Source organism: Magnolia sinica, chromosome 3 (assembly GCF_029962835.1).
Source record: "Magnolia sinica isolate HGM2019 chromosome 3, MsV1, whole genome shotgun sequence".
In the NCBI taxonomy this organism is placed as follows: Eukaryota; Viridiplantae; Streptophyta; class Magnoliopsida; order Magnoliales; family Magnoliaceae; genus Magnolia; species Magnolia sinica.
Window position 1 is genome coordinate 2,732,481 of NC_080575.1, and position 16,120 is coordinate 2,748,600.

Below are 16,120 nucleotides of genomic sequence, written 5' to 3' on the forward strand. Positions count from 1 at the left end.
GGTCTTGGCTCTCTGATCACTGGACTCTTCTAGTTGAATGTGGGCCGTTAGTTATGCATTTGCAGCCACTGATGCGATGGTGAGGATTGCCCCTTGGAGCTTTTTGGGACACAATCCGTGATCATTAGACGGCCGGGATGAATGGAGGGTATACGGTAGCCAAACAATAACCAGGGCAGTATGGTGCCCTTGCACAATAATCCCACCTTGACAGATGGCGATTAGGAGGGGTGTTTTTTTTTTATATCAATAATGGACAATCAATGGGGAAGGAACCTGCTGCTTGGGCGGTGCAGATGATCCACAATTACTTGTAGTTTTCTCTTTTCCCACGTGAGAGGGATGTTCCCAATTATGTCGCTTCTAACCAAAAGCACTTGGTCACTGATCAGGCAAAAACAGATCTCTGAGTATAAAAAAATTAGTTTTGTTTCCATCGTTTTTTAAATTTCTATTTGTGGCCCATGGTGTGGACGGCTAAAATTGACGAGATCATGCAAATTTTGGGCGACTGCTAATCCATGGGTGGGCCCTACTTGTCTCAACCATTCGTGTGACCTGCGTGCGTGATGAGCAGCCGATGCATCTTATACGGTGCTCTGTATAAAGAAATGGTGTCTTTTATTCAACCCAACTATTTTAAATTTGGGGCCCATCTTTTGGCAATCAAATATGCACGTCTAGTGGGCCCCAGGATGAAAATGGTCCATCTACTAATATCTCCCCTCTGTGGTGTGGTCCGTGTGGATGGTAAATAGCCAGTGGTCCATTTTTTCACGAGGAAAAGGATGTCTTGAATTGGACGGTTTTGATCGACCGACGAGGACCGTTTTGTACTATCCCACAAAATTAGTGCTATGTGGAATGACTTTGGACCAAGCAAACTGCTGAACCGAACATGTAGATTGAGATCATCAGAGGTAAATCTCGTGAGAATAGATAGAAAACGTAATTCAGTGTTAGCCTTCCAATGTGACTGAAGTGTGTGAAATCCGGGCCATTCACTAGGTGGGTCCCGCCATGAACACACCTGCCCAGAAATCAATCCGTCAACTCGGTTGGAATTCACACGTGTACATTTTACCACACGGATCATTACTCATTTTCCTCATAACAGTCTATTTCCTGATGCAGAACTGATCCTGCACAGCTGAGGTACCACACCTTGTAACATGCCACTTGTGTAGGGCATCAGGGCCATTAAAAGGGTACCTGCATCAGGGCCATTAAAAGGGTAGGTCCCACCGTGAAGATCAAATAGGACAAAAGTCAGGTCATTCTGTTCATCGGTGGGGCCACACTGTTGAAATCAATGGACAACCTATGGTTGACTCAATATCCTGGTGTGGAGTGTGGGCCACCAAGTGATCAGTTTAGACTGATTCTCGACAAGCGAAATCTTAATGGCGGGGCCTACCATTTCCATGGTACTGATTTCTGACACAGGTGGCATGTTAGAGGGAAGGACGTTAAGCAATTGTGGTATGGTTGCGGGTATGCGATCAGTTATCTTCCTTGTATTCGTGTGGTCAACCTGATGAGCAGACCATGCTTCATCTGTTTATTTATTTATTTACCTGGGCCGTTCAAGTTGCTGGGAAACGGCATCTTCTAGCCTACGCGGGACCCGAATACCGGAAGAGCGTGCAATGATCTCTATGACCCACCTGTGATATTTGCGTGACATCCACTCCGTCCATCCATTGCCACGTTGGACATAAAACCATTAATCAGGCCGATCGAAAACTCTAAGTGGGGTCCGGATGAGGGCACCCGCCACAGCAACCTTCCTGGGGTTCACTGTATTGTTTATATCCCATCCAGTCCGTTCATCAGGTGATCCCCTCCAGGATGTAGAGATATCACAAAGGCATCCTTATCCAAAACTTAGGTGAGCCACACATTGCGAATTTAGATGTTTTAGTCGTGATTCTGCATTGTTCCTTGTTTGGGAACACGAGTTTTGGATCCAGCTTAATTTTGTCATTTACAACAGTAGGTGGACCGATGGACGGAGTGGATGTCACTCAAACGTCACAGTGGACCCCCTGTGCTTGTGGTCTTGCACCCTCTCGTAAGTGGATTGCGTATTAAGTACGCTATAGCCTACGGAGTAAACTCTCTCTGGGGCCTAATGTAGATTATGTTTCTTATCCATGCCGTCCATCCGTGTTTCTAGATTATTTTCGGTTATTAGGTAAAAATAGCATACACAAAACTCAAGTGGACCACACAATAGGAAACAGTGGGGATAATGATGTCCACCGTTAAAACCTTCCTAAGGCGCCGTAGGATGAAGGGAAAACACAAATATCAGCTTGATAGAAAACTTCTGTGGCCACAAGAAGTTTTCAACGGTAAGCATTCAGTTCACACTATTTCCTGCGATGTGGTCATAAGATTTGGATGTGCTTCAATTTCCTTCTCACGACCTAAAATGATCTGGTAAAACTAATGGACGGTGTGGATAAGATACATACATCACCGTGGGTCCCACAGAGTTTACTCAGTACGCTATAGCGTGCTGAGTTTCTCGGCACGCTATCCGCTTCCCACGCTCCGCTCTGCAACAGATTCCGCTCCTCCGCATCTCTCTCTCTCTCTCTCTCTCAGGGTTTTAGGAAGGGGAGTTGTATCCAGCAAAATCCCATTCAATTCCATTCTATAAGAAAATCCAAGAAGAAGGAAAAAAGCAGACACGGACAGGAGAAAAGAAGAGTCACGTGTGGTGTGGGCCACTGCCATCGCGCCTCTTGATATTAGCCGTACGCTCCCTCCCAAAATAAATCCTCTCCGATCCGATCCGATAAGAGAGAGAAAGAGAGATGCTTTCCACATGGCTCTTTTCTTTTTCTCCTTCGTACTGCTTTTAGCGGGTTGGATTCGATGACGGGACCCGATAAGAACGGGCCGACCCGAGTGAGGGGGCTGGTGCTGAAAGCTCTGGTTCTGATCGGCGGGGCGCTTCTCATCAAGAGATTCTCCAAGTCCACCACTCGTTGGGATCATGCCCGCATTGTCGCGGAATCCCTATGCGGTGAGAAGGTACCCTAACTGCCTTCTTCCTTTTCGTTTTTTCCTTTCGTTTTATTTATTTATTTATTTAAATTTTTAAATTTTTGGTGGGTTTTCTATGATTTCTCAATTGGGTTTTGTTTTTCATGATTTGGATGTGAAGTTTTCACGGGAACAAGCTCGCAGGGATCCCGTTAACTATTTCAATTTGAGGTATTTGCATTCCTTTTTTCTGCCATAACTTCTACTAATGAACTGAATTGGGTAGGATTTTGATGAATTAGTAGTTGGTTTTTCGATTTTTGGATCACTGCTTGCTAGTTTTGGTGTTCTGTGACATGATAAGATTATGGGTGTTGTTAGTTTGCTAATGAACTGAATTGAATAGTTTTGCCAATGAACTGAATTGGTAGAATTTCGATCGGTTAGTAGTTAGTTTTTCATTTTTTTTTTCGACCAATGTTTGCTATTTTTGGTGTTTCCTGACATGATAAGATTATGGGTGAAGTATGTTGACGAACTGAATTGAGTAGAATTTCAATCAATTAGTTCTACTAATGAGCTGGATTTGTAGAATTTTGATCTTTTTGTAGTTGATTTTTCATTTCTGGGATCAGTGTTTGCTATTTTTGGTGTTTCATAACATGATAAGATGACTGGTGCAGTTAGTTTGCTAATGAACTCAATTGAGAAGACTTTCAATCAATTTGTTCTGCTAATGAGCTGAATTGGGTAGAATTTTGATCGATTAGTAGTTGGTTCTCATTTTTTAGATCAATGTTTGCTATTTTTGGTGTTTTGTGACGTGATAAGATTACAGGTGAAGTTAGTTTGTTAATTGACTGAATTTTAGTAGGATTTCAATCAATTAGTAGTGTTTATTTATTTATTTTAATGAATGTTTGCTATTTTTGGTGTTTGATGACATGATAAGATTTTTGGTGCAGTTAATTTGTTAATGGACTGAACAGATGGGCATTTTAATTGACTGGTAATGATTTGTTTGTCTTTGGGATAAATTTGTGCTGTTTTGATGTGGCAAGTGTTGTGATTCTTACTGTAGCTAGGTTGCTAATGATCTGAATTGATGACAATTTCAACAATTTGTTGATGGATTTTCTGAAATCTTTTTGAAAGATAACCACATATTTAATAAAGCAAAGGCACAAGTAAATGGGTTTTTTCGTATATGGGATGAGTGTGCACCATTTGATGTTGTAACCTGTCAAGATACTGGCTGCGATTAGTTGCTTGATGAACTTAAATTGTTGACAAATTCAATTGATTCCTTTTCTTCTATTGGGACCAGTCGCCTATAGCTGGTTGTATTCTACAAATCATTTTTTATGCCAGTAAAATGCTCGTAGAAAGGCCTGTACCCTCTCTCTCTCTCTCATCAATTTGTACTGTTACATTGTTGTAACATGTTAATCTGTTAAGAATTGAATTGATGTGGATTCTGAACCACTTATTATTATTTATTTATAAATAATTGTGTGTTTTGGATGCATTTGTACCATTCCGAGGTCATAACATGTTAAGTTAGGTGCTCTTCTCTCCCTCTGGGGATATTCTATCATTTCCAGCCTTGGTTGTAATTTTTCTTTGAGATCAATATATAACAGTTTGTGACTAACTTCTATCCTCTGTCATAATGTTTTTGGATGCTTTGATAGAAGCTTGATTCGGGATGTGAAAATACACTGCTTGTTTGGCCATATATGCCTTTTAATATTATTTTGAATGACAATGAATTTTATTAAACCCAAAAGGGAAAAGAAAAGGCTAAGGGCATGTTTGGATAGTTGGATTCCATTTGGCTCAGTGGATAATGTAACATGATAATTTCCATAGTCGTTGCAGAAAATAGGATTCCAAATGGGGTGCCTGGCTGGATATCAAGTGGAATCCTCAAATTCATTAGACAATGCTCACCTTATTTCTTGTGTTAGAGAACTCTGGCCATGGATAAGAGTAATGATTATAATGTGTGGAATCCACATTACAAAACAACCCAACTGTCTTATCAGTGGAAAAGAATTTCCATTTCTGCATGGATTCCGTATATCCAAACACCCCCTAAGATAAATAGAAAGAGGAGCCCATGTCAATTGACCCTCATGTCACCCCCTCTATAGCGGCCTATGGCTACAAGCAGCCTCATTGGCCTTATTGTGAGCTAAAGAGAGATGGGCTTCTGACGATGATACCATCAATTTGATCTCAGACTTCTTTTTTGAAGTTCAGTACTTCAATATTTATTTATTTTCACTAAAAAGTTTAGCATCTTCAAATATACATTTGGCTTCATGTTTTGATAAAACGCAACCTTCTCACATTTCTATGATTTTCTTCGGTTTTGAGACATTTGTTAATGTGGGTTCAGACAGATAGTTGACATTTAAATTTGGTTTCTGCATAAACTGAATCAAATAGACATTGGTGGGCTTCTATTGTAAGGACTAGGGCTGCAACCTGGCTTCAGATCAACTTGGTTTCAGGTAATTGTTGAAAAAACAAAAACAAGTTGGCTTCAGGTCAAACCAAACCTGACTGACCCGACCTGAGTTCAGGTTGGGTAGGGCTGGGTTGTCAAGGTCCTTGGTTTGCTAACTTGAGTTCAAGGTGGGTGGGGTTAGGTTGTCAAGGTCCTCTGTTTGCAACCCAATTTGATTTCGCGTTGGGTTCAGGTTGAGCAAATTCGGGTTGGGTTAGGAATAATCACATGTATTTGGGTCGGGTTGGGTTGAGTATGGAGGACTTTGGGTTGGCTTCGGTTTGGGCACCTTGGTTTGGAATTTCGTGTTGGTTCAGGTTGCGATTTGTTTCCCCTCAACGTCATGTTGATCGTAGGTTGACCCTCAACCCGATCCAACCTGCTGAGTTGCACCCCTAGCAAGAAATCCTTGAGCTCAATGTGTTGAACGCTTGCTCTTTCGAGGGGATTGCATATATTTTTTCTATGGATGAGTGAGTTTATATGGCTTCTTGACATGCGTAGGGTAGATACCTTATACCATATCCAAAAGCATGCTCCTCCTATTTTGTAATTTGCATCTGCACACACATTTTCTGCATTGTTCTAGAGGTTTGTTTTTTTTTTTTTTTTTTAATAAATAAAATTCAATTTTCAGACTGAGGCTTTTCTCTGATGCAATATTTCTTTCCTCTTTTTCCAACAGAATGCTTACATGCCCAGCAACAGAGATGGTCGATGGTTCAAGGGTTTTATATTTTGAACAAGTTGGTGTAACTTGATAGCCATGTGTTGACATTTAGCAATTTCATTTGTTGCATTGCAATACATAATTTTTAAGAGTTCTTTTTCTGGTGGCAGGCATTTTGGAGAACTCCTCAGAAGCCCTTTCGACAAGTATGTTAACTTTCACCTCGTATTGCAACATGCATTTTATCCTCCTATCTATTTTACTTGCCACATGCGGACATGCTTGCGTTTGTACTTTTGCCAACTTATCGTGATTCCATTTTCATTCTTCCTTCTCTTTTAACACATGCAAACATCCAAAATTTCAATTTCTTATTTTCCCATGTCTATTTTCTAATACCAGCTGCCTCTAGATGACATTGAATTTATAAAATGGTTGCAGAATTAGTTAGATACTGCATATTTGGTTGAGGAAAGAAATAATCATTTGCGTGTGATATGCAGGACTAGAAGATATATGGATTCAATTCTTTGGGCTTTGGCCCAGATTATTTGTACATGTCCCATTGTAATTGATGGCATTCCATGGTCTTCTGTTCATTCTTTTGATGTTGGTCAACATCCCACCATAGGGCCCAACATGTATTGGGTTTGTGCCTTTTGTTTTAAAAAATACAAAACATGGGGTCCTAAATGTTAGAGATACTAGATATGTAATAATTGGGGGAGTTTCATTGAAGATTCGTAGGAGTCGTGAGTTTTTTTAAGAAGTATTTATATATATTTTTTAGAAGTTTAAGAGAAGAAGTTTGAATATCAATAAAGTTATGTCTCCTCTATTAAAAAATTTCCTTTGAGTGTATTAGTGTTCATATCATTGTGATTTGCGCATGTGGGGATCTCATTTACTTGATAATTGCGTTGCACTATTTTGATATCAAAGTGGGTGATCGTTGGGGGATTTTTAGCTCTACATCATCTCCTAATAGTTTCAAAAGCGGTGACATAGGAAGAGCTTGTGCAAGTAACCCAATTGATCCATGCACTTATAGAGCAAGTAGATCAACTCACACATACAGTAGGCCATCTCACTAATCAAGTGAGAAAGCTTGTTGCAGAGGGAATCTAGAGACTGAAGTTGGAGTACGTGGACATAAGGGGAAGGTCCCCATGATGGTCCTAACAAACGATGGGTGACCATGGCTTGTGAAGGGACCAATGATCGAATCCTTCAATTGTTAGAACATGGCAGAGAATCCAGAATTAAGGTGGAAATTCCAGAATTTCATGGTCGTGTGCATGTTGACAACTTCATTAATTGGCTAAGGTGGAAAAGGTGTTCGAGTACAAGAAACTCGTGGATAATCAAATGGTTGAGTTGGTAGCTATGAAGTTTTTTAGTCATGCATTGGCATGGTGGGGCAATCTCCAAGCCAAATGAATCTATTAAGGGAAAAGTAAATTCTTGAAGAAAGATGAGAAGTTAAAAGGAAAGTTCCTACCTACAACTTATGCCCGTGACCTCCATCAAAGATGTCACGATTTCGACAAGGCAACAAATCGATAAATGAATACTGAGGAGTACCATAAATTGACATCATAGGCAGGGTTTCATGAGTATGTAGACGCAAAAATTCCAAGATATTTTAATGGTCTTAACTCGGACATAAGAAATGAATTTGTGTTCAAAGATGTGTTTAAGATGTCTGATGCATACACATTTGCAGTAAAATCCAATGAGATAGTAATTGGGACTTGAGAGATGATTCGGGGCCCCATGAGGATCGGTCATCATAGGTTGAGGGATGATGGGCTAATGTCTAACAATGAAGCCAAACCCTAACCCAAGGGGAGGTGGTTATGGACAAGGATACTAATGAACCAAAAAGGAGTAAAATAACGCTCGTTTTTCATGCTTTAAGTGTGGGGCAGCTGGGACATCGTTCTTTTCAATGTCTTGAACATCAGTCCTTAGAAGTATGAATAAAGAGAATATGTTGAAGACACTCTCAATTGTATGAAAGCTGATGATGATACAAAATATGAAGAACATGCATATGAGGGTGGGACGTATATTGAAAAAGATGCAGTAAATGTGTACGGTGATAGGGGTGAGTTGTTGGTTATACAATGTAATATGCTATCGACGGCTCGGGTGATTGATGAAGGCAATGGTTGCGACATAGTATCTTTTGCACAACTTGCACTTTTGGTGTTAAAATATGCACGATTTTGGTAGATGGGGGGTGTGGTAAAAAATTTCTCGCAAGAAATGGTAGATAAACTATCCTTCAAAAAAAGAAATGGTGGATAAATTAATATTCAAAGAACACAAATATCCACCAAGAAATTGGGAGAAGTTTTTGTTAACTCCAGGTGCTCAATTTTTTTCTTGTTGGTTATACAATGGAATATGCTATCGATGGCTCGGGTGATTGATGAAGGCAATGGTTGCGACATAATATCTTCTACACAACTTGCACTTTTGGTGGAAAGATATGTATGATTTTGGTAGATGGGGGGTGTAGTAAAAAGTTTCTTGCAAGAAATGGTAGATAAACTATCCTTCCAAAAAAGAAATGGTGGATAAATTAATATTCACAGAACACAAGTATCCATGCTTATACCAGATTTGTTTGTTCAAGAAATTGGGAGAAGTTTTTGTTAACTCTAGGTGCTCAATTTTTTTCTTGATTAGATCTAAGTAAAAAGATGAGGTGCATGTCATATTTTGTTGGGGAAACTGTGATTGTGGGATCGAGATATGAACCTATTCCTTATGCAATGATAGTACTAATATTACAGTACTTAACGAAACATCTTCTAACACCCAAATTTGATAAAGATGATGGTAAGAAATCACTTAGTTGAAAAAAGTTTGAATAGGAAAGTAAGGAGTCTGGCATTATTTATGTCTTTGTTGTAAAGAAGACAAGACAATTAGATGTTCCACCTCCTATATAAGAGCTCCTTCATGAATATGAAGACTTTGGTCATCGAAGAACTCCCGGTTAGACTTTCTCATATGAAGAACATTTAGCATCACATTGATTTAGTGCCGGATTCAAGCCTACTAAATCTTGCACACCATTTCGTGAGTCCAGTCGAACAAGCTGAGCTCCACTGACAGGTTATTAAGTTTTTATATAAGGGTTTAATTCGGGAAAATATGTCACCATTTTCTGTTTCTACATTATTGACCCCTAAAAAAGATGGACCTTGGAGGGTGTGCGTAAATAGCCGTGCGAGCAACTAGATTACTATAAGTACTAGTTTCGTAGATTGGACGATGTGTTGGACATGTCGCACGCAACAAAGATTTTAGAGTTCGAATTTATGAGCAACTATCATTAGATTCGTATCCGGCCCGGGGATGAGTGAAAGACCGCATTTAAGACTCGATATGAATTGTATGAGTGGCTTGTAATGCCATTCGGCCTTTCAAACGTGCGAATACTTTCATGAGGCTAATAACAAAGGTATTTCGCTCCTTCAAAGGGAAGTTCTTAGTTGTTTATTTTGATGATATTTTTGGTTTTTGTCCTAATTCATCAATTCACCTTGACCACCAAACTTAAAAAGCAGCCTTTTTTTTTCATGGCTCGATGAAATTTTACTAGAAAATTGTTCAGAATTTCAGTACATTTTTTGCAGTTGTCATTGATTGCACGTGCAGATGTAAGTTTGAATGGACTTAAGCAGTGGACCAAAGCTTTAATACCATAAAAATGAAGATGATAAAGGTTCCGGTTATTTCACTTTCGGACTTAATAAAGTCTTTGAGGTGGAAAGCGACGCTTCAAATGATGGCATTGGCATGGCGTTGAGTTAAGAAGGAAAGTTGATCGCTTTATTTAGCGAGAAGCATAATGATGTATGAAAGAACTACTTCACGTATAATCATGAGTTCAATACAATGGTCTAGGTGCTACAACATTGGTGACATTACTTGATTTATTTGGAATTCATTCTATACTTGGACTATGAGGCATTGAGATATCTCAACTTACAAAAGAAGCTGAAATGCTCATCATGTGAAATGGATGACTTCTCTATAAGAACATACTCTCTTTGTGTCACAAAGCTAGAAGTCAGAATAAATGATAGACGCTTCGAGTAAGATGGTGGTTCTATTATGAATACTTGCCATGGAGGTCATGGGATTCGAGGCATTATAAGAACAATATAAGGAAGACCACATTTTTGGCAAGGTGCTCAATAGATGTAATGTAGGGGCATTTTCACATCAGGCTTGAGTGGGGTGACTTGTGGGATGCAAGGGCACACTAGGGGCGGGTGGCTCGTGTGAGGTGGAACCCATGTGATGTAGGGCCCGCGGGGGGGGGGGGTTTCGGCCGAGGACCTAACCCATGGGATGTGGGGCCTGAGCTATGAGATAAAGGGATTGATTCGCCACGCTCTATCAGTTCGGTCTTTTAGAGCAGGCGGTTGTCCTACATCAAAGTGGTATCAGAGTGGGAGGTCTCGTGTTTGAGACTCCTCACTAAGGATGATTAATGTAGGGACATTTTCAAACATTTTCACACTGGATGACTTAATATCTTGCCAACTTCTATGTGGCGGATTTGTTTGAGTACCGTGACGATGTGTTTGACGTGCAGGATGAAGTCATTATCGATATGGATGAATAGCTCCTGAAGGAAAATAATTAAGAAGTTTAACAAATGTTACATGAAAACTATTGAAACTTGATGGCGCTAATACAAGCAATACTAGGTGAAATGGAAGAACAAACTCTATTTTGAATGCATATGGATCAGAGGTGACGAATTGAAAAGATTAGATCCGGAACTCTACGAGCATGAAACGTCCAGCTCAATGGAGTCGTGTTCTTTCTAACCCAGGGGGAATAATGTAGGCCCACGGTCTATGTAGGGCCTAACATGTGCTGATTTTTAGGCTGTTTGTTACAAAAATTGGGGCCTAAATGTCATATATCACATTTGCCATTTGTGGAAAATAGGTGGCTGGTATGGAAGATAGATTGAAGGTTTTGGGGGCATTTAGTTATATATATATATATATATATATATATATATATATATATAAAATATTGCCTACTATGTTAGGCTAAATCTTATTTGGTGGGATTTTAGTATCTTAAATAAATTATAAATTGTTTGAAATCAATGTAATAGTTGTGGATTTTCATTAAGGATTCATAGAGATTATTTGAAATCAATACAGTCATTTCTTCCTCTCTACTCAAATATTTCTAGTGGGGTTATGCGTGTGCATTTCTTTGCTAATTCGGGTGTCGAGATCTCGTTGACTCAATAACCTGGTTGTATCTAGAGCTGGGCATCGAGTCGAGTCGGACTGAGTTAGGGCTGACCCGACTCGATCCGGTTTTGAAATAGGCCTGACCCGAACTCGACTTGACTCGGTACCGAGTCCAGCATGCCTAAACCGATCCGAATCTGGGCTTGGCCTGAACTAATCCGGATTGAGTCCAACCCTGTAAAAAGTACCGAGTTGGTTCGAGTTGGCATCGATTCAAATTGGGGGGGGGGGGACGGTGGTGAATCTGGTGATGGTGGCTGGCTGCTGGGCTTGGAAGAGGAGGGTGGGAGTGGAGAGGAGAGAGAGAGAGAGGAGGAGGAGGAGGAGAGTGGTGATGGTGGTGGGTGGTTGCCGGGCTTGGAAGAGGAGGATGAGGGAGGAAGAGAGAGTTTGGGATCGGGTCAGGGTGCAGCGTATAGGGTTAGAAATACTTAAAAGCTAGGGTTATTATTATTATTATTATTATACTGGAATCCAAGTTAAGTCGGTTTCGGATTGAGTCGAGTCTGACCGGATCGAGTTTCGGGTCGAGTTACTGGGTAACTCGAACTCAACTCGGTTTGAGTTCGGATTGGGCGAAGCCTACTCAGTTCGGACCGACTCACCCATTCGGTTCAGGTTGAGTCAGGTCCAAACGAGTTGGACGAGTTGGGTCCAAACGAGTCGGAGGAGTCGAGTCAGTTCGTGCCCAGCTCTAGTTGCATCAACTCTGAACCTTTAAAGAACATATCTGCATCTTTGTAAGTGCTTTTCTATTTAGAAAATTCTGACAAGTTTCTGATTGCAGAGATTTTATATGGTGAAGCCCTGTCCAAAAGAGATGAAATGTGATGTTGAGGTGAGTTTTTTTTTTTTTCCTGGTTAATGGGTTCTTTTGAAGGATACAAACAGGGAGACTGATTCCATTACCTTCTAATTCGGAATACTTAACATACTTGGAAATTTCCAGCTTGCTTATTGCCAGTTTTCTGGAGGGACTGGCATAACCGTGGATTGCTGATACTGATTGTCTGTTAGATTAAAAATAAAACTAAAACTAAGTACAAATACAATTGTATTATGTTCCACCACAAGCAGTTGAATGCTTTCAATTCTAGTTTAGGTTGTATTGCTGTTGCTGGTACCACCGAAAACTTACAAATAATAAATAGGGGTGCTCTCCAGTGGTGCCAGTACCACCGTAAACTTACAATGGTACCGGGCCAATGTGGGCCCCACACGATTATATGATGCACATCCAACGTGTCCATCAGATGTGTGAACCCATGTTATCCTCAGGTCCCAAATATCTGCCCGATCCAGGGGCCACACCATAGGGAACAAATTGGGTGGAAATGCGCACCAACGCCCATCCGAGTTTCAAAACAGCCTGATTTTGGCCTTCATCCGGGCCAGATGAAGAGTTTGAATGGCCTGGATGACATATACACAACTATGGTCCCCTACACAAATGAAGGTTTGGCGTTTCCTCCCTCTTTTTCCATGTGCTGTGGCCAGCATGATTCACAGATTGGCGTGATTTTTTGGGTCCTGCTAGTAAGATTTGTGATGCATCTGGTGGACAGGTTGGATTTTCTTCATGCATCACGTGGGCACCCCATCTGTCTGGTACCAGGGTAGCTTATGGTAGTGTACCGGCACCACCCTAGCTGTCCTAATGAATAATTAATGATAGAACACAGACACAAACGAAGAAGAAGAGGTGAATTCTCCATATAGTTGGAGCCAATATTGGCTTGTTTTGCAAGAATATTCTCCTTGTCTGTTTCTCTAACCTTTTTCTTCTGAATGGCCAGCTGAGTTCCTATGCCATTAGGGATGCTGAGGAGTACAAAAACTTCTGTGATCGGCCAAAGGATCAGCGACCACAGCCTGATGAAGTTATCGGAGTATGTCTTGCTGCATATGAAAACATGAAATTATTGTTTCTGCTAATTCTCTATGGTATCAGCTCCTTTTTTTTAGGCAACGGAATTTTTATTCAAGAAACACCAAGATGGTGCAAATAGGTACCTGCTCAAAGTAAAAGATTGCAATCCTTTAAAATCATCCATACAAGAGGCCCATTCTGCTAGACAAAATCTCGGCAGCACCCACGACATTACTGAAAATCCTGAGGGTCACCCTGTTTATTTATTTATTTATTATTATGGATGCTTTAATTAAAAAACTTTTGTGCATAAACGTAATGGGTTAGTTGTCTAGAAGGGGTTCAGTCTTGTGGATTGCCCATAGAAATATCTAAGTGATGCAGAAATCCCTTTCAACACTGGCCATAATGCTAATGCAGGGATAAGCTTCTATTTCTCATCTTGGAGGAAACTAAGCTCAGTCTTGGAGTTGTTATGTAACGCTCAGCAGGCAGTGCTTTGTTTTGATACCTAGTGCCCTTTTCCCTTCTGTTCCAGCTCCACGTGTAACGAAGTTACATATGGGCTTGAAAGTTTAACACCAACAGTCTCAGCCACGTAAATCCCAGACCCCAGGTTATTGCTGATCCAATGGTTATCTTTGGCAGCCTGTGCTGGTGCTTGCTCACAGGAATTCAACAAAATTTCTGGCTCTTTTTTCCCTTGAACACCCACAAAATGTTACCGATGTACGGATTGGGACTGTTCATTATACCCAGGTTTGGATGTTCCATAGCTCAAAAATCATGCTGAATTGAACAATCCTAGCCCTTGGAACAGAAGACTTTTGCCTGTTGAGTGTGGATTTTTATTTTTATTTTATCCTCTTTTTTCTTTTAGTTATCATCCGTAGACCACCAGTTCGAGGGCTAGGATTCTCAGTCCGTATATCTTTGAGCTACAGGCCCTCCATGGTAGGACCCTCCTGATAAATTGTCTGTCTTGTCCAGATGTGCGTCTAGATGCGCCACATGTGCAGTTTTGGATGTTAGATATATTGCTATGTCCGTGATGGAGACTTGGATAGGACTAGCTTCTAATCTTTTGGCCTGTTGGCAAGTTGCCGATTGAGTCCTGGCGTCCTATGCTTTTTCCCTTTGAGGCATGACTGTTCCATCTTGTTTTAGATAAGAACTGATTGCTGTGAGTCTTTTTTTTGTTTTTTAATGCTTTTATTTGTATACTATTTGCAGGATATTGCCGAACATCTGATAACCATTCATCTCTCGCGCTGCGAACGTGGAAAGCGCTGCTTATATGAAGGTTCAACCCCTTCTGGCGGTTTCCCTAATTCATGGGTATTCCTCTTTTCTATGAATGAAATGCTGCTGCTCATTGACCACACGGGTTGTTCTACGTTGGTTTGAATGCATGGCGGTTTCTGCCTTGTCAGATTCAGTTTCTTATTAATATATTCTGTTCTACAGAGTGGTGCGGCATACTGCACTTCAGATCTTGCGCTCCTTAAACATAACGAAATACATACATGGGATAGGGGTTATGACGATGAAGGAAATCAAGTGAGTTTTGGGCATCTTTTGGTTCTCAATTTGTTAGAGTCTTGAGAAAGTCTCAAGGATGCATTTGGATGCACAAGTGAAATGAATCAAAGAGGAAAATACAAAGAATGATATTTCAAAGTGACCCAGAGTGGTAGCATAATTCTAAAATTTGGTGACTGGACTCAAAACTCAGCCGAGTCAGCTCGACTCAACGAGATTTCAAGCCAAATCACGAGGAAACTCGCTTGTGAGTGTGGCTCAGTTTCGGCTCGTTGAGTTGGTCCGCTGACTCGATGTGATTTGGTGGGACTCGAACTAAGTCACTCATAGGTGAGTGTATGTTTTTCAAGGAAAGAAAAGCAACATGAACACTGCATTTGACAGTTTTGCCCATTTTCAATACTTGATGCATTATAAATTATCTGCAATTACTCTAAAATTGCTTTATTTATTAGATATCGAGCTGAGTAGTATAAAGACTCCGCTGAGTCTGAGTCAATGCGACTCGGGTGGATATTGAGTCAAGTTTTTAAGTTTTTGAACTGTGTGGTGGTGGTTTTTCTTGGACAGGTTTGGGGAGTGAAGGGAGGTCCGTATGAGTTCAAGCCCGCTCCGACATCAACTGCATCGGGCTTTGATGACATGTTTTCCCCTCTAAATTTCCTACCGCCTATCTCATTGGAGAAGAGGATAGAAGATTCGTTTGTCGTGTAGGAATGATCAGTCTTCATTGTATACATCGCAATCAAATTTTCAGGTACCATTATCAAAGATTTCCCGGCAGTGGGGATTTACAGCTCCTCCTATTGATGCTACAGCACTCTCGATAATCTCTCGTGGCACCATCCCATCACATATGAAGATGACTCAATAGTGGAAATTGCAATTTCTTCTCATGCTTGCATTGGGTACTTGAAGGGGTAAGCAGACAAATGGCAGGGCCCATGTGATCAAGTGTGACTGTTAGACTCTCAGGCAAGTGTTGGGGCCCATCCAATCCATATGAATCGGTGTCAGTCCCATTACGATGAAATCCCACTCAAGGATCCCACTGGAGGGTAGTTGGATCACATCATTATATCTATTATCTCTCTTTTTAAGGGAATTTAATCTTGATTAGCTGACTATTATGGTTGGTTCAGGTGTACGAGATATCCCTACTCTTAATGTTGGTAAAAGAATAAACTGCTTTCAAGATATATAATGGAGAAATGTTCATACAA

General features: G+C 40.6%; 1 protein-coding gene across 2 annotated transcripts; it reads left to right on the plus strand.

Annotated features, from left to right (window-relative positions):
• The first annotated feature begins 2,553 nt into the window (after positions 1-2,553).
• Positions 2,554-16,120, plus strand: LOC131239285 (chromophore lyase CRL, chloroplastic). Of its 2 annotated transcripts, XM_058236911.1 has the most exons (9): positions 2,556-3,045; positions 3,179-3,228; positions 6,198-6,258; positions 6,353-6,388; positions 12,273-12,323; positions 13,282-13,374; positions 14,589-14,693; positions 14,823-14,915; positions 15,468-16,120. In XM_058236911.1, the coding sequence occupies exons 1-9, from the start codon at positions 2,887-2,889 to the stop codon at positions 15,609-15,611; spliced, it is 792 nt and encodes a 263-aa protein (XP_058092894.1). In that variant the 5' UTR covers positions 2,556-2,886; the 3' UTR covers positions 15,612-16,120. The 2 variants fall into 2 exon arrangements, with proteins under 2 accessions (XP_058092895.1, XP_058092894.1); XM_058236912.1 differs by lacking the exon at positions 12,273-12,323 and having other exon boundaries at positions 2,554-3,045.

Bases quoted from the DNA above. Each gene is read 5' to 3' on its own strand.
- LOC131239285 (XM_058236911.1), top strand. From the start codon at position 2,887: ATGACGGGACCCGATAAGAACGGGCCGACCCGAGTGAGGGGGCTGGTG. The intron at 3,046-3,178 runs GTACCCTAACTG...TTGGATGTGAAG, and splicing joins AATCCCTATGCGGTGAGAAG to TTTTCACGGGAACAAGCTCG. The intron at 12,324-13,281 runs GTGAGTTTTTTT...CTGAATGGCCAG, and splicing joins AGATGAAATGTGATGTTGAG to CTGAGTTCCTATGCCATTAG.